The sequence below is a fragment of the Mercenaria mercenaria genome, chromosome 5, assembly GCF_021730395.1.
Source record: "Mercenaria mercenaria strain notata chromosome 5, MADL_Memer_1, whole genome shotgun sequence".
NCBI lineage: Eukaryota > Metazoa > Mollusca > Bivalvia > Venerida > Veneridae > Mercenaria > Mercenaria mercenaria.
Window position 1 is genome coordinate 40851555 of NC_069365.1, and position 19581 is coordinate 40871135.

Genomic DNA, 19581 nt, shown 5'->3' on the forward strand with positions numbered 1-19581 from the left:
TGTTTATTTATTAAATAACACCAGGTTGAATGGTGTTTTTGCCACTGACCGTTCCAGTGCGATGCCTCACCGTGTTCTTTTTTATTGTTTGGCTTGGCCTTATTGGTGTCTGTATGTTTTCCTTTTTTTGGTAGTGTGTACTATCATGTGTACACTGCTGTGAGTGGCAAATTGGGTAAAGCTGCGTCTTGAATGTTGGCTTCGTTGTTTGATATTTATTATTGTTTGCTCACCAGAGCGCAAAGTGCTCGAGGTGAGCTATTGACTCACCGTCCTTCGTAAGTCCGTCCGACCGACCGACCGACCGGCCGTCAACATTTTCTTCGAATGACGTCTTATGTGAAACAATTAGCAGGAAATTTATAAAACTTGACTTTGATACTCGATGGGTCATCTTCCAAAATATTTCAAACGGTTACGGTTGGTTGCGCAAAGAGGCTGCCAGAGCTAGAAATAGAAAAGGTTTAAACGACATCTCTTAAACAAATGCTCCGTTTTTAATAATTTCACAGAAATATTTCTTTGTCAAAAAATGCCATCCAGGGTATGTTGTCACTTCCCACTATACAATATATTAGAAACTTTTCAATTCTTCTTGTCAGAAAATGTTTGCCAGATTTTAAAGACACTGATTCTGGTATGCCTGGTATGTGGCCTATGGAGATGATAAGGTCTGCGTATTGGCGATAAGGGCCAATACACAAGTCAGGACCATTGGTAGACTTGCTTCTGTTTATCATAATAAGCTACTGTATAGCTACTGATAGCTACTGTGCAGTAAATAAATTGCAGGTGATATTTCTCACCTTTATAGCAAATCAGTTCTCACCTTTATAACGAGTTTAGAAAGCTTGATTGAATTAGGGCTAAATAAACAAAGTGATAAGATACAACAGTGTTTTATCATATTTTTAATAAAGTAAGTTTTTTTAACAATTACATCCATTATTGCTGTTTTTTATTATCAAAAATATAAAAATGCATTCAGGCACATAGCTTTTAGAAGTAATAAATTATTGTGTATTTTGAACAATGATATATCTTTATTGCTGGATTTTATTATCATAAAAGAAGTTAACATTATTTAGACAACACAAGAGGAATTAAGCATTTTTAATATATAACATCCTTCTGTCTATATACCTTCTTTATCTATTAAAAATGCAACTGAACGCTTCTTTAATTTCTAATAAAATCCAGCAATTATCTTTTTTTATTTCGGTTTTATTTTGTTACTTTTGATAAAAAGATCATAATCATTGAATAAACAAACTTGTAATTTCTCTTATTAAGTTTTGAATAATTATTTTATAGTGAGAAATGCTTTGCTATAAGAGTTATAATTTAATTGGCCAGGACATTACTCAACATGACTGAGCAATTAAAATTAGTATCTTATCAATTAAAATAATTTTGTGTACATGCTGAAAAAAGACTAAAAAAACAACAACAGCATTTCAATTAATAAAATGCAAAACACAGGAAATAACCAATTTACCTGTAGGCAATAAAATTTATGATTCTCTGACAATAATTAGGCTACATGTCAAGTCTACAGGGGTTTTATGGACCCTTATCAGACTGGACCAGACAGGATCTTGTATATTGGGGATTAAAAAGTCTGGTATTTGGGGGGGGGGGGGGGGGGGGGGGGTCACTTATATAGGAGATTTTCTTTGCTTTTAAAATAAATTCATTTAGACAATGCTTAACTGATCCTGTACCAAGGATGTACAAATCAATGCATGGGGTCACGTTCGCGTATAGGAATGCATTGGAAACTTATTTCACACAACCGATCCTTGGTTGACTGTCTACCAAGATTGTTCAAATTATATCGAATAGTCAAAACATGGCCGCAATGTTTTTCCCATATGTATGTTGTGGAAATTTTAAACAATAATTAGCGAACTTTTGGTTCCAAAAGGCTCATACATCATAGCATGTGATCAGTAGATGTCCCTTAGTCGTAGGTAAAGATGACAGAAAACAGTTTCCGTTAAATAACTAAAGAATGCTTTAGCCTATATTTATCAAACTTGATAGGATGATTGAATGTTGTCCATATATAAAGCCTTTTGTTTTTGGGGATCAGTAGATCATAGGTCAAGATCACAGTAGCCTAAAGACTGAAAACTGTTCCCGCTCAATAACTAAAGATTGTATTGGCCGTCAGTCGTCAAACTTGATAGGATGATTGCATGTGGTCAACAGATGAATCTTCTTGTTTTAGGTGTCTGTAGGTCATAGGTCACATTGACCTCTAGACTGAAAACGGTTTATGTTAATTAATTAAAGAACAGTTTGGCTATCAATCTTCTTGCCTGAAGTCAGTAGATGACTCCAAATGTTAGATCATTTGGGCAAAGGTCATGTTCGACATGCCATCACGGAGGGCATATGTGCTTTACAAACAGTTCTTGTTTGATATAATCATTCACTGAAAAAGAAACACGGGAAACGTGTTGCCACGCATCGCTTCAAATGTAACAAATGAGCGAAAATCTGTTTAAAAAGAGTACCGTTGATGGATTTTGTAGTTAAACGACGCAAAACACACATGAATAAAGATGTTTGCAGCTATATAGTAGGCCAGCCAACCAGACAGACAAACAGATGAATCCGTTAATATCTCATGTCTAGAACTGAACGTTAAACTTAAAGACATATTTTTCTTGTTATTTCAAAACCGCTAAATATCAGGTTCTGGCAAATGGCGGCACTTTTAAAAACGCTTTCGTTTGTTTAAACTCATGTGATGTTATCAGTTTTAAATTAAACTTTACTTCCTTAACAGATTAAAGCACAAAATGCAGTTAAGATTGATATTAAATTTCAGTATAATTAAGTTTCATTAATGCATTTCACATAGAATGAGCGCGACCACATACTTATTATGTTTTTCAAAATGTGCAAAGACACCGCTCCTTAGTACCTGACCGGTCTCGTCCCGTCAGTCGTTAATTCAGTATCCAACTACAGCTTTCGTAATTCCGGTGATCTCCGCTCGGTGGCATCTCGCACAACGCAGTACTTCAATTTCTTTCTTCCTTTGACTGTACTTGAATGGAACGATCTTTCGGATGATATCAAGAATGCACCGTCAGAGGCGTCTAAAGACCGACCAACGTCAAACTTCCTCTTATTATTTCAGTGGAAGTAGAAAAGCGCAAATTCTTCATGCTAGACTTCGTATGAAATGTAGTGGACTTATTATCTTACGATTATTGTAAACTGTTACTCTCCTTTTTGTCAATGCGGACAACCCGAGACCAGCTCACATTTTTTGCTTGAATGTAGACTGTATTACCTTCCTCGGCATGTTATGTTAACTTCTGTTTGTAATTTCACCTAGTCTATCACTGTTAACATCTTGCTTTATGGTGATACTTCTCTGTCTAATACTGACAACAGACAAATCTTCACAACTGTCCAACAATTTATCCTTGCGAGCCATAGGTTTACTTGACTTGCGATCTGACCCCAACCCTGTTCTGACAAGTCTCTATCTATCTCCAGACAACAAGACTGTTAAGTATATAAGCTAGGAGTGGTTTGGGCCAGCTCGGCAGCTCAGCTTTTTCTTTACGTTTCTTCTCCCTTCCCTTTTATTCTAGTGAATATAGTTTCTTATTCAGTATTTTATACCGTCACCTTTACCTAATTTTGCTAAAATATTCGAAATACTAATAATTCAATATACCAATTCTTTTATTTCATCGTTTCCTTCCATTTTTGTGCATTTTTGTTTGTTTGCTTTTTTTTTTCCTTTTCATGAATAACTCAGCATGTGTTACACATTAGTAAAACAGGCATCCGTAAGTATTGCAAATATTATCTTTCGATAAGTATTCTAATACTTCCGTCAATATCCTATTGCTAGTGTTGTTATGTCTTGTATGTGTGTGTTGTGCTTGTATCTTGTGTAACATTTGCAATAAAATATTCTTAAATGAGAAGCATAGAGCGTGACGTCACTACCGTCTAGACAGGGCGCAACCGTAGAGTAAATGGAGCAGAAGCTGGGAACTTTCGCTTTCAGTTTTAAGTGTAAATTTCTTGAGTATGATTCCTGGAAGAGAAGCAAATGTTTTAATTATTTATTTGTCTTTATCAGTGGTTTCACAGCCGACTTTTTAACTGCTGGTGTATTTGCAGCAGCTTCTGTCTGGTTAAATGATAAAGGATACACGAGTTCAGAATATTGTACTGATAGATGGATATCAACAAATTATACAGGTAAAACTCTATTACAGGGTGAATAATTCGGACAGTGTGCACAGTGTATGTTTTCAAAGACTAGATACTGTTGATACACTACATGAATTACTAATATAATTACAAGATAACTAACACGGTGATTTCTACATCCCCTATTATACATGTATGTTCCACACAAGCCTAAGAAACTATGCTCTGGCTTTAGTTTATGGCATGCATAATTACTAGGGATGAAACTTTGGGGCGGTCTCCATAAGGCTGTTTTCCTGGTACAAACAGATTTTGATATATTTTTTGCTAACAGTTAGCCTTATGAATGGGCCTTACATCCCGGAAATAGTTAGCCAATCGGAGCTTTAGTTTTAAAAGAATTATGTCTTAAGTGTGGGTGGGGTAATTCTATACCTCTCCTGTATTACAGAACAAATAGGTAGATTTCAATGTTTTTATATCAGCTGAACTAAAAGTAAAGGCGTATAATGTGTACACTATAAACACATACTGACGTGATGTAAGACATTTGATTCTGCAGCATACCTTTACAAAAATATGCCACTTCATATGCACTTTGTAGAATCTACCATCCTTGCGGAAAACCACAATATTTCTTGATACAAGAAGAGACACAAAGCGCATTTATTGAGAATATTTGTTAATGACTAGACATTGCAGAATTATGGGGATTTTTTCTGTGCTTTGCCTGTGAAGTGACTTATTTGACCTTGACTGCAGAAAAAGACATGAGAAAAATGCAGAAAATACCAGATTTTCTTTTTTTCAGAATTTCAATTCAAGTATGTGTGAAAGTAATTCTGGCCCAATGAATCATACTGTATTTAACTAAAAACATTTTTATTCATCACTTTCATAATCTTCTATTCATCTGATGTTGTCAATTCTCTAAATATTTCTCTACTAGTAAAGGCATACAGAAATGTCAGCAAAACATAAAAATCTGATGTAGGCCACTTTCTGGCCTTCCTGATACAACTTTATTTGCTGCATTATATGTGTCATTTTCATTTCAGCAGTTCTATTTGGTGTCCCATATCTCTGCTTCAGTGTATGAAAATGATTCATTTTAATATCGTCTACCTTGAATACAGTCTTACATCTAAGTCTTTTATACATTCAAACCTGTATGTTTTTTTGTCAAATACTGACTAAGCTTTCATTTCTTTATTTAGCAAATGCTTGTGGTACGTTTCCAGTAATGTGGTGTTTCAAAGATTTGCCTTGTTTGAATAAGGATGTGTCACAATAAAAGAAATAAATGCATAGTGATTTTTACAATTTCGCAGGCATCACTTTAGGCCCAGTGTCCAATTAATTTACCTTTTTTCGCAGTATTGAAAATAAGATGTATAGCTTCAACAAAGTTGAAACCTCTTTAGCACTGCCTAGTGAAAAAATACACAGTGATTTTGGTACATATATCTGTATTTTCTTATCTATTGAGATATATCACATAGAATCTGTTGCTGGCAAAAACTTTCTCTTCTGACATTAGCTCCAAAGTTTTGTTCATCTCTAGCATGAATTGAAAAATTGTTTCTTGTTTATTTGGCAAGTTTTTTTTTTATTTTTGCATAATACATTCTATGTAAACCATTACCTTATATGTTCTGGTAAATTATCAGGAACTGTCTAAAATATGCTTTGAATGTCTTCTGTTTATTGGACAAGTTGACCTTGCTTCATTTGATACCATTGGTGAATTCTTATATTGTTTTAACAAGGAATCTGTTTGTGCTTCATTTATACAATATTCTATAACCTTTATGGTGGTAGTTATACACTGTTAATACTTTAATTCAAAGGAATTGAATTTTAAGCCTAGAAGGTTATTGTTTTGTATATATGACAACACATTTATATTTGTATGTATTTTGTTTTCAATATAATATGGCAAAGTCAAGAGGCAAAATCTGCAAAGACTGCCAAGTCAGATATGGGCGTTGTTCCCGACTAAGAAGGTTGAATGGACATGATATTTGTGTTTTACTTCCAATATTAAAAGCAAAGGTTTGTGAGGGTAATCTGTTTTGTGATAAATGTTACTGGATTCAAACTTCCTCCTTGGCTAACTCCATCTTAAGGGAACAGCAATCCAATAATAATGCCAGCACTTCAGAACTAGATCCACCATCACCCCCTTCGTCTATGAAGTGCCTTGTGTGTCAAAAAGACAGACGTAAATATAAATCTGCCAATATGAGAAAGCTTTCGCCAAAACAGAGAACTGACATATTTAATATAAAAACAGGCATTATTATCATACAGCTATTGACTTATGGTGAGGTGAATATGTGTTTTTACAGGTCCGTAAAAACACATACTGACCGAACATAAGTCTATAAATGCCCTTCTCAAATTCACTCACTTGACTGGCCCATTTTTCATACACATAAGAAAAAGCGATATCACAAGAGTCATTATCACTTTTGCGGGTCAATATCGCTTTCTGCTGACCCGCGCGTGCACTCCTTTCGACCAATCAGATGAGTGCATTTGAGAAGGGAAATATTACTTATTATTTAGGTTTTGAACGTCGCCAGCAAAACGAAAGCCACCAAAAAACACATGAAAAATTCATGAACGCTTTGACAGATGCTGCAACTGAGGTATGGGATACCGAAAGTGCACCCGCCCGCTTAGCTCATTAGACATTGTGTCTGAAATCATTCGTCCTCCATCTCTGATAATTCATGTGGGGAAGTTGGCAGTTACTTGCGGAGAACAGGTTTGTACTGGTACAGAATCCAGGAACACTAGTTAGGTTAACTGCCCGCCGTTACATGACTGAAATACTGTTGAAAAACGGCGTTAAACCCAAAACAAACAAACAAAACAAATACCGAAAGTGCATGACTCCTCACATGATGGTAATGCAGAATAGCATATAAACGACAAAATATCAGAGTATAAGGAGTAAATATACACCAGGCTCTTATATTTGGTTAAAAAGTCTGTATCTTTTGCCCATTGCTTTCACCAGTACAGCAACGCTTAGAAAGTGTAAAAGCTGTTTGACAATATCAAATTAATAGCAACTGAGCAATAAAATATGATTTTTATAGTTAAGTACAGTGCATTTCATTGAGCATGGGTTATTTTTACACATAAATGAATTGAAATTCTGAAAAAAGAAAATCTGGTATTTTCTGCATTTTTCTCATGTCTTTTTCTGCTATCAAAGGAAAATAAGTCACTTCAAAGGCAAAGCACAAATAAATCCCCATAATTCTGCAATGTCTAGTCATTAACAAATATTCTCATTAAATGCGGTTTGCCTCTCTTCTTGTATCAAGAAATGTTGTGGTTTTCCGCAAAGATGGTAGATGCAAAATGTATAAGATTCTACAAAGTGCATATGAAGTGGCATATTTTTGTAAAGGTATGCTGCAGAATCAAATGTCTTACATCATGTCAGTATGTGTTTATAGTGTACACATTATACGTTACTTTTAGTTCAGCTGATATAAATACACTGAAATCCACCTATTTGTTCTGTAAGGCAGTACAGGTATGGAATTACCCCACCCACACTTAAGACATAATTCTCTTAAAACTAAAGCTCCGATTGGCTAACTATTCCCCATTCATAAGGCTAACTGTTAGCAAAATTATATCAAAATCTGTTTGTACCAGGAAAACAGCTTAATGGAGACCGCCCCTTTGAGTAGGCAAGATCACTGGTACCATGCCAGAAAGAAAATGCCATTGTACATGTTACACCACACTCCTAGGTACAATATGATAACCATAGCCATACTAGGCTATTCTAATCTTAGAGACCCACCACACCCTAGTGACCTACTTTTTCCTGTCTAATAAACTTTTTGAAATAGATCTACCCCACCCACACTTAAGACATAATTCTCTTAAAACTAAAGCTCCGATTGGCTAACTATTCCCGGGATGTAAAGCTCATTCATAAGGCTAACTGTTAGCAAAAATATATGAAAATCTGTTTGTACCAGGAAAACAGCTTTATGGAGACCGCCCCTTTGAGTAGGCAAGATCACTGGTACCATGCCAGAAAGAAAATGCCATTGTACATGTTACATCACACTCCTAGGTACAATATGATAACCATAGCCATACTAGCCTATTTTAATCTTAGAGACCCACCACAACCTAGTGACCTACATTTTCCTGCCTAATGAACTTTGTGAAATAGATCTACCCAGCTATACTACAAGATAACAGGTGGACATTTTAGGTCCTTCTTGAATTAATTTGTTTTCACATCTTCATGTACAAACTTATTCAGTCAAACTCTTTTTGGTATAATTCTAAAAACATAGATAAATAACTATCTTACGCTGTAGAAACAAAGTTTGGTCTAAACTCTACATCAAGTAGCCTACAGTGCATATCTACATTCTTTCAAAAAGAAATGTTAGACATTAAACACATTATCTTGGCCTATCAGTTTGCAGCTAGATACTTTATTCTCTTTTCTTTTTTTTTCATGCAAATCATGTATGATCACCGACAAGGAAATACAAAAGAATACAGTTATTCTATGATGCGCCTTTAAATAAAGACCCGCCACAACCTAGTGACCTACCTTTCTCTCCCTCATGAACTTCGTGAAAATCATTCACTGATAAAACTGCTTTGATACAGCTATATAGCATGGTGACAAGGCAATTTAGGCCCTCCCTGAATAAATTTGTTTTCACAACTTCATCTACAAACTTATTCAGTCAATCTTTTTCAGAATAGGTTTACAAACATAGATAGATAACTATCTTACCCTGTAGAAACAATGTTTGATCTAAACTCAGCTTAATATATCAAATACTGTGCATAATGCTACATTAATTTAATACAATGTTTAGACATTAAACACATTGTCTTGGTCTAATATTATGTCGCTGTCAATTCGTTAGAAGATACTTGTATTTCCCATTTTTTGTCATGATGCAAATCATGTATAATTACCATCATGGAAATAGAAAATAATACAATTATTCTCTGGTGCGTCTTTAAAACACACAGTTCGGCAAATATGCCTGCTTAAACCGCTTTATTCGATCATGCACCAGTCACATTTTCGCAATCATTTCGCGTAATTTATGTTTTCGTCTACGTTATAGAAAAACATGCACAAAGTCTCCTAATCAATTTTTGTCCACAGAACAACAGATATTCTGATTGGCTGGTGTAAAAATGATTGCCAAAGGGTGTTTCAACTACACGTGTATGCTAAAATGGTGTATCGATATATCCAACTGAAACTAATGTGTAACAATACCACTGTATGTTCATTTCTAAGTCGACTCTCATCCATCATTTCGAATTTTTCAACAACGTTAATGAAAACCTACAGTACGTGGAGTGTCTCTGACATAAGATACATTATGCAAATGGTGCACGATGGAAGATCAAATGTTCAATATGTATCGTACCCATTTGCCGAACTGTGCAGTTTAGTGATGGGTGGCATTCCTGGTCTGTTGCCGGTGGGCTGTATTGATACCTTTAAGTAATACTTGGCTTGTTATTTCATAGGTCTCCTTTTTCAAATTGTTCTTTTCCAGTCAAGGGCAACCTTTTCACTCAGAACGCTGGTAGTTTACGATTGTATACTAACACAAAAATAAAAGGACTAACCAAAATCTCAAAAATTCTCTGAAAGTGATTAGTGGAAGAAACTTATTGACATAAGATTTTTCGCAAGATATTCTTATAAATAGTCAAAAATATTGTGCAGAAGGTATTAAGCCGTTCCAAGACTTTTGAGATAACGAAGAAAATTTACATTTTTCTTGCATCTTTACGAATATCTAACTTTTTTAACCCATTTAAACATTTTTAGTGTTATATATGCATTCTATGCCAAACTTGGTGGAAATGAATATGTTGAAAAATTTCACCCGAACTATGGGCAAGTAGCTTTCAATTGTCAATGATGTATTTCGGTCTATACTGAAATGTTGTAGCTTTAATTGTTCCTTATGTAATATTTATCTATTTCAGACCTGAAATTGACACTCGAAGCCAAACTGTATGGGCAGCACCTGGTCATTGAACCGCTTGTTAAATATCTTAAAGCCCACGGAAAAGATAACCCCAGAAAAGCGCTCGTCTTGTCTCTCCACGGAGGGACAGGGACAGGAAAGAACTATGCTAGTAAAATTGTAGCAGAGAATATGTTTGTAAAAGGAATGAAAAGCAAGTACGTTCATTTGATCTCAACTGTAAAAGAGTTTCCACATGAATCCAAGACATATTTTTACAAGGTATGCTCAAGTTACACGTGTATACTTAGCAGTGTAAACTATGTAGTCACCAATGTGTTGAAATATATGGCCCATCCAGAGTATTTCTTCCAAAACACAACAGTGTGGATGAAGTGTATTAGCAAATATTTTTTCTTATTAGTGTTTTGAAACACCTGTTAGTTTACTACCTAATGCTAATGATATTATTTGATATTGTAGTAACGGAAGTCATTGATAACCTGCCTACTGAGATTTTGAACTAATAAAACAACACTTTTTACTAGCTGCACCTCTTCCGAGAATTATGAGCACTGCACCATTTGCTTTCGGCAATGCCTTAAGGAAAAACAATACTCTTGTCATTTCTCAGGTCTTCATTTTTAGCTCGGCTAAGAATACGTAGAGTTATTGGACTCACCCGTGCGACGGCAGCTGCGTCGGCGTCCCGATTTAGCTAAGTTTTTGTATATAAGCTGGTATCTCAGTAACCCCTTGTGGGTAGGGATTGAAACTTAACATTCTTGTTCATGTGATAAACTGACTTATTTTGCACAGGTTCCATAACTCTATTTTGCTTTTTTACAAAATTATGCCCCTTTTGACATAGAAATCTTTGGTTAAGTTTTTGTATGTAAGGTAATATCTCAGTACCCACAAATGAGAATGGATTGAAGCTTCACAAACTTGTTCACTGTCATGATCTGACATGCAATACACAGGTTACATAGCTCTACTTTGCATTTTCACAAAATTATACCCCTTTCCGACATACCAATGTTTTGGTTATATGTAAGCTGGTATCTCAGTACCCACTTATCGAAACGGATTGAAACCCACACACACTTGTACAGTGTCATGAGCTGATATGCATTGTGCATGTTCCATAATCCTGTTTTACATATTTACAAAACTATCCCCCCCCCCACTTTTTACTTTTATATGCATCCAATTGACAACGCTGTTGAACAGTCGAGCATTGCTGTCCTCCGACAGATCTTGTTAGGTTTACAAGACTACTAGCAGGATCTTAACTCACACTGGCCATAGCTTTATCAGATCAAGTGGTTCCAACGTTGTTTGAATGGTGAATTTTACGCGATCAGATGGAAAATATGGCCGATACTACAATTTTCCGGTATTGTAAGAATGATTTAAGGAATTTCTACCCTTTAAAATAACGAATCAAATGAAAACAAATTGGTGCCCTGGAGCGTAAATGTGTCTATGTTTTAGCACATGTGTCCATTTAGCTGAGATTTGTGCCGCTTATTCAAACCTTCTGTACAGTCCGGCGGGGGAAGGAGATTTTTGAAAAATATTTGACAATATCACCCACAAATATTGTGTTTATCGCAGCAAGTAACTGTTTAAACCCTTTTTATGTAAAGGGCTACCTCCAAAACAAAGCGTGTGTATTTCATAGAATTATTCGAGTTTTTTTTTGAAAAATTGGGCCGAAAACCTGATGCAACGCCGTTTCGAGTGGTTCGCTATGCAACGCCATCAAGTGGATACCGTTCGTTCTTACTTGCAAAGTATATCCGTTTTAAAACAGTCATTAAAGGCTAACAATGATAAATTTAGAGAGTTTTATTCATATAATGATCCCGCCATTTCTAAATTGAAACTTTTACATTTTTAGCTCGCTTAACATTTAACATATTTTTGGGGCCCACTGTCAAAAAACATCTACACAAAAACCATAAAGCAAGGATGAACATCGAACAAGATCATTTAGTAAATAATAGTTACAGTTGTAAAACAAGAACCGTTCAAGGATATTTATCTCATCAACGAATGGTACTGAACAGCATGCCAAAAGGGGTTTGACTCTTTAAATCATATAGTAACAGTTGGTTACTTTTTAGTCCCTTAAAACCAATACAATGCGATTTCTTTACTGATTTAAATTGCTGTGCATTTAAGCCGTTCATACAAAATAAAAAAATTTTGGGTCCATGATAAAAGTATTGACCAGTTTTTTTGTACACTTTTCATTCATATTCCGGGTGAAGCCTTCATTATTTTCAGAGAGATAATCACAGAGAACGTTAAATTGGCCAGGAAAAAGACGAAATTTTTTATTTGTCCTCCATAAAACAGAAACGACGTATAAACCTCTATGGTCGCCTTTAAAAAATGAAAATACAAATGAAATACAGACACCATGAAAGAAAATAAACGGACTACAAAAAAACTAAGAGAGACGTGTCACAGTTGTACTATTTAACTGTCTGTAACTAAAGAAGAAAATCGATGTTTGCCAAGGGGTACTTAATTGATTTGAAAAGAGTTAGAAATATTGTAAAATAATGTATCTTTTGCTTCAAAAAGTTGTCTCAGGACAACCTTGTCGCTTGCAATGTCTATATCTAAAAATCTGTCTCTTCCTTTGTTAATTCTTAAAAAATTTTCATCAGAAAAAACTCTTTCTTCTAATTTTCCTTATTGTGAACAGGGTTTTTTTTTCTTGATATTTTGGTGCTTGAAGTTGGAGTTAGCAGAATTTTCTTTTTTTTTTTTTGTGTGTGTTTTTTTTATTCACTTTGAGCACATACAGAAAACGCTTTTAATCGTTTGCTTGGTGACACGTTTTCTTAGAATTGCATGTCCGTTTTTTTTATTGTGCCTGTTTTTCATTTGTATTTTCATTTTTGAACGGCGACCATAGAGTTTTTTTACGTCGTTTCTGGTTTATGGAGGAAAAAAAATCTTGTCTTTTCCCTGGCCAATTTTAACGGGCTCTGTGATTTATCTCTCTGAAAATAAATGAACGTTTCACCAGAAATATGAATGAAAATATGTACAAACAACTGATCAATACTTTTATCATGGACCAAATTTATTTATTTTGTATGAACAGCTTAAATCACAAAAGTAATGAAATCGCCCAAAGTATTGGTTTTAAAGGACTAAAATTTACCAACTGTAACTATACTGATTTTAAAGAGTCCCAAACCGCTTTTGGTATGCTGTTTAGTACCATTCGCGGAGGAGATAAATATCAGTGAAATGGTTCTTGTTTTTAAAGAACTAATACTAATATTTACTTTATGATATTGTTCGGTTTTTCATCCTTGCTTTATGTTTTTGTGTTGATGTTTCTTGACAATGTCAAAAATGAAAAGTACAATATATTAGAAATGGTGGGATTATTATAATGATATAAAACTCTCTAAATTTATTCATTGTTAGCCTTTAATGACTGTTTTTAAGACGGATAAGACTTCGCAAGTAAGACACAGAACGGTATCCCCTTGATTTCGTTGCATAGCGACCCACTCGAAACGGCGTTGCATTAGGTTTTCGGCCGATTTTTCAGAAACAACTCTGAATAAAACTACGAAAATACACACGCTTTGTTTTTAGATGTAGCCCCTTTATATAAAAAGTGTTTAAAAAGTTACTTGTTCCCGATAAACACAATATTGAGGCGATATTGTCAAAAACTGTAAAAAATCTCCCTTTCCCCCCCGGACTGTAAAGAAGTGTTTGAATAACGGCACAAATCTCATCTAAACGGACACATGTGCTAAAACATAGACACATTTGCGCTCCAGGTGCACCCGTCGTTTTCATTTGATCCGTTATTTAACGGGTAGAAATTCCTTTAAATCATACTTACAATACCGGAAATTTGTAGTATCGGCCATATTTCTCCACCTGATTGGTGTAAAATTCACCATTCAAACAACGTTGGAACCACTTGATCTGATAAAGCTATGGCCAGTGTGTAACTATCATTGTAACTTTGTAATAAAATGAGTTTCATTATAGGACAAGTTAAAGGATTTCATAGAAACGCGTGTAAAAGAGTGTCCACGATCATTGTTCATAATTGATGAGATGGATAAGATGCCACCAGGAATTATCGATACCCTCAAACCCTATCTGGAGTTTTATGACAACCTTGAAGGCGTGGACTACAGGAAAGCTACGTTCTTCTTTTTAAGGTTTATGCCTAGAAAACTTCAGTTACTCTGATATGGCGATTTGTTTAAAGAGAATAAGTTTCCATATAATGCCATGCGGCAGTAATGTTATTTTGCATGCAAGTAAACATTCCTAGAACAGCGAGTAAATATAATTCTAGTCTACCCAGAAGCTCAGAATACCAGTCCTTGAGTTATGATATTAACAGAACGACAGAGCATATTTTCTCCACAGCCACATATTTAATAGTTACTTGTGATTACAATGTCGTACTTATCAGTCACAGTCACACGGTTGATTGGCCATAAGGCGAACTAGCTCCCCGTTCATTCAATCATCCATCATTTATCAGTTTCATTCCTTTTATAACTTATAAATAGTGTACATAATGTAATGTTGCAGATATATTTTAAGAAAATGGATGAAAAACATTTCAGTAACACAGGGCAAAAGATATAGCAAGAAAGCAAAAACAACTTGGAAGAAGTTTGGAAAGGGAATCTATCAAACTAAAAGGAAATGGGAAAAGATTATAAAAATTCCTGCCTTAACGACAAAAGTTTTTTTTGTTTTTTTGTACTGTAAAATATAAAAATTAAATTTGTTTTTTTGGGGGGGGAAACGTTTAAGAACTCATATATTTTGATTTATTTTAAATATGTTTTTTATAAATAGAAAGTTAAAGTTTTTGATCATTTTTTGTCTTTAAAAAAAATTGGGTTTTACCCAAGGGAATGTCACTTAACACCCTATGGTACTATTCATTTTTGTATTTTTAATTCCTCCCGTCTCGACGGGTCGGATTAGAAAGGGAAATTTCTTCAAAATTTCCCAAAACGATTTTCAAACCTCGTTTCTTAGCGAGAAAACGGGAAAAATCCATTGTAAACTGAAAACCCAAACTATTGCGATAAAAAAAACCCAAAGAGACACCAAAAAATAACTTGTTTTAAATCAAAATAAAGGGCTCCCTGACTACTTTTTCTAAAAAGTTCCCCTTGTAAATTTTTTGTCAAAATGTAAGCTAATTCCATTGAAGCGATGAGGGTAAGTGGGTGCTTAATTACAAGGCATCTGAACTCAAATCCGTGTTTAATATGTCAACAAAGCACCCAAACAAAAATCAATTTCCATTCTAACACGTTCGAATTACACCAGGAAGGATACTAATCGGAATCCGTTTTAAGCGGAATAGCCAGAAGTAGGTTTTTTTTGCAAAAACGTTTTTTAATCGAAAAAACGATCCCAGGGAAAAATTCTTTTTTGTTTATAAAAAAATTATTTTAATGTTAAAAACCCAGTTTTTTCTTAAATATCATCCCCCTTTTCTTTTTGTTTCTCCCTTCCACATAAAACCCCTATTTTTTTCTCCTCGACAGGGTTTCCTTTGGCATAGGGGTTTTTAAATTGTGAATGATTTGATCACAGCAAAAAATCCCAAACCCCTTCCACTTGAGCGAGGCCCAATCAAAAAAAGTTTGGGGCGGCCTATTCGAGGGGGATTTAAAAAGTTGGAGAAAGAAATATAAGAAATAAAAGTTCGGGAGTTTAGCAGACGAATTTGGGGTTTTAAACCTGAAGGCCCGGGGGTTCTCGATTTACAGGTTGTAAACGCGTGAAAATCAGAAAATGGGCTTCATTATGGAAGAAGAGCTATAGACAGACAGTTTGTAAATATCATTTATGCCACACTGGTAAAAGAATGTATAAACGGGGTTTTCAAACTGTCCATATTTTCATTTTTAGGGAACATTGTATTATAAAAGGACTGAATTCTTTTTTTTTATTATATTGAATCAAAAAATAAATTGACAAAATTTATTTTGATTTTTTTTGTTTTTTTTTGACATAACTAATTTTTTTTTGCTGTGCTTTTATTCATGTTTTTGGAGATATAATTGAGAAAGCCACGTTTAAAATTTTTAAGCGGTTGTTCAAAAAATTTTTTTTACACCAAAGAGTGATTTGCCCTTGGAGCTCAAATGCAAAGGGAAATTTGGGTACTACCGGGGTGCAACCCACAAAATAAAAAAAATTGAAAAGTAACGAAAAACAATTTTTTTCTTTCCCAGAAGTAAATTACTGTTTGAAAAAATTTTGGGTTATCGATTCAAACCCACGTAAACAAGGATTTTTTTTCAAATCTTGAAGATATAAGACATTATTTGCTTGTTTTGTGTGGGGCGCCGTAAAAATGTTTGAAAGCTGTTGGGGGTAAAATTTTTTTCTTTCAAACATCCTGTGTTGCTAAAAAAACTTTTTTAGTCTTCTTTGTTTCTAGGGAAAAATTTTTTTTGATTGCGTTAGAATAAATTTTTATACTAATCTACGGGAGTTGAACGGAAAGTAATCTCACGCACAAAATCCCATTTTGACGGCACTGAAACACCTTTTTAAAGGAAAATTTTAAAAGGCGTATATGATCATCAATCTTTAACATTATAAATACTTTGGGGAAACTATTTTTGACTAAAAGTTACGGTCACGATAAAAAAGGGTTTTATCAATAGCCAAAAGGCCAAAGATAATTGTTTTCCCCCCATATTGTTTTTATTGTTTTTCAGTTTAAAATAAAAAACTGTCCTTTTGGAGAGTTTATTTTATTATTATTATTAAAATTAAAATTTTTTAAACCCAAAAAATTTTAAATTTTTTTAAAATCATGAAATAACTTTAACCGTGACCATGGTCTTTCTTTTGTAAAAAAAAATTGACATTCTGTTTTTTTTTTTTTACTTGGGAAATAAACTTCAGTTTTTGTTTTTTAAAATACTTTTTAGAGAAAAATTTTTATAAAATTGTACCTTTAAAAGTTTTACATTGCAAAGTTTTTCAAATTATTTGAAAAGTGTAAAGTTTTGGAAAATTTCCACAGCGGGTTTACATTGAGAAAAATTTTTTTTGAGAAACACTATGAATATAAACAAATGTTTTAAAAAAATTAAAAAAAAAAAAAAAAAAAAAAAAGGAAAACAAAAAAAGTTTTGATTTTTTTTCTCCGGAAAAAGACGCCCAGGCAAATATAAAATCTCAAAATTTCAATTTTTCTCTTTTTTGGATTTTAAAATTTTATCAAAAATAAATTTTTTGGGCATATTGGACTTTCCCCGGTTCGTTGAAAAGACCCCACTAAAAAACCCACTTTTTTACCTTCCTCACCGCGAAACCCCCTCGTAGCCTATGGTAGAGCGTCCGCTTCGAGTGCGGGGGGCCCTGGGTTTCGATCCCCCCGGGCCCCGTCATACCAAAGACGTAAAAAATGGTACCGAAACTTTCCCGCTTGGGCTCCATTAAAAAGGGTTTGCTAGGACTGGGCACCCGGTGTCAGTATAATGTGACTGGTGGGGTATCATGCAAATGTCTTTTGGCGTGATATTTCCCGTTTAGGGAGCACTATAAAAATTGGGGGAATTTTTGCCACGCACAAGTAGACAAACCCTCGTTTATAAAGACGAAAAATTGTTTTTAAAAAAAACGTTAAACCCGAACAATCACTCACCCCACGGCGAGGTTTCAAACAACGCGGTAAGGCGCAAGTGATTCGAAGTCAGAGACCTTAACCGCTCGCTCACATTATATTCAGATTATAAATTTTTTTAAATCAAAACAAACAAAAAAGATCCCCGGGAAAATTTTTGTCGTAATATCACAAAAAGTATGCTAATTTTTATTTTGTTAGTTTTTTCTCAATTTTTCGTATTCCCGTCGTTTTTTTTATTGATTAGGGAACAGAAAGGGAGGTTAGTAAAATTTTTAATTTTTACTGTATAAACAAATGTTTTTTCACTTTTTGATTTAACAAGGAAAATTTATGCCAAAACCTAAAAAAAAAAAACCGCAATATGCCAAAAAAATGAAACCTTTTTTAAATAAATTTTTTTTTTATTTAGGGTATTTTTCTTGTAACCATAAATTTTTTTCCCGTGCGATTGCAAAAAAAGATTAACGGCGACATATACCAATCTGTTCCATTATGTCTGTAGTTCATTCTAAGCCATGTCGCCAGACTGATTTCTGCGACTGGAATGAGTTTTGACGTCATCAAAATGGCGGCCATTTTTTAACATTAAATCTGTCGTCATCTTCAAAATGATTGTTCGGAGTTGTTTGTTTTCGATGTTGAAAGCGATTTTTTTGTAGTTTATATCGGAAACATTCATAATTATTTCGCCTTATGTTATTTTAAATAAATGAACGTCATTTATACGATATGAAAGATATATTATGCCCAAATTTCATGTTTGAATATATAAACAATTATCGCATATTATCTATGGAATGATAAAATAATCATGATTGTGAGTATGAAAGGTAGTGTGTAAGGTGTAAATAATATATACTAATAAATGTGGGACTAAAAACAGTATGAATATGTTACGCAACTAAAAATCTGGAAGTTTGTTCAGAAAAATGGTTGTTATATACTAAATAGACATGTTATTGTGATTGTTGCATACACAGTTAGTTTATATATTTAGCCAAGTTAAAGATGTTTGATGAGGATTTTCTAGATTTAGATCAATGTGCAACGGTTTTCGGTGAGCAAGTACATCTTTAAAGGAAAGTGGAATAAAACAAATCATCGTAATTAAATGAATATCAAATACAAAATCACGCTGATATCAAGTAATACTAATTTTACCTAACTGAAAACTGTAATAATAGATTAAAAAACTAACTTAAAACCAATAGCATCTCGTCATCTCGCCGGGACTTGAACTCACGACCCTTCAAAAAATGTATATTAATATATTGTAATATAACTCTACATGTGGACTATCAGTCACGAAACTCATTTCTTTCTAGTGAACGCTTGTCTCTCTAATTAACACAAATGCACATAAATATACAGAAGTTTGATGGAGATCATCTAGATTTAAATCAATAAATGATGAAATAGTAAGGTCCGTGCAGTTTGAAATAATGTATGTAAAAGATGTGCACAGTATATCTTTGACTGAATGTGGAATAAAACAAATGTTTTGATGAAGTCTATGCTGCCTCGTAATTAAATGTAAATAAAATATAGAATCTCGTTGATATCTAATAGTACTAATCTTTTATAACCGAAGACAATATTGATAGATTAAAAAACTTAAAACCAAAAACACCATTACCCCGCTGGGACTTAAACTCACAACCCTTCAAAAATTGTATATTAATATACTTTAATATAATTCTACATGTGGAT

At 34.0% G+C, this 19581-nt stretch overlaps 1 protein-coding gene across 1 annotated transcript in view; it reads left to right on the forward strand.

Annotated features, from left to right (window-relative positions):
• The first annotated feature begins 3995 nt into the window (after positions 1–3995).
• The window catches only part of LOC123556984 (torsin-1A-like), a 37121-nt gene continuing 21535 nt past the window's right edge, over positions 3996–19581 (forward strand). Inside the window, exons 1-3 of the mRNA XM_053543291.1 lie at positions 3996–4239; positions 10213–10475; positions 14235–14410. Coding sequence (XP_053399266.1) covers positions 4011–4239; positions 10213–10475; positions 14235–14410 — 668 coding nt within the window. The 5' untranslated portion in view covers positions 3996–4010. The remainder of the gene's footprint in view (positions 4240–10212; positions 10476–14234; positions 14411–19581) is intronic.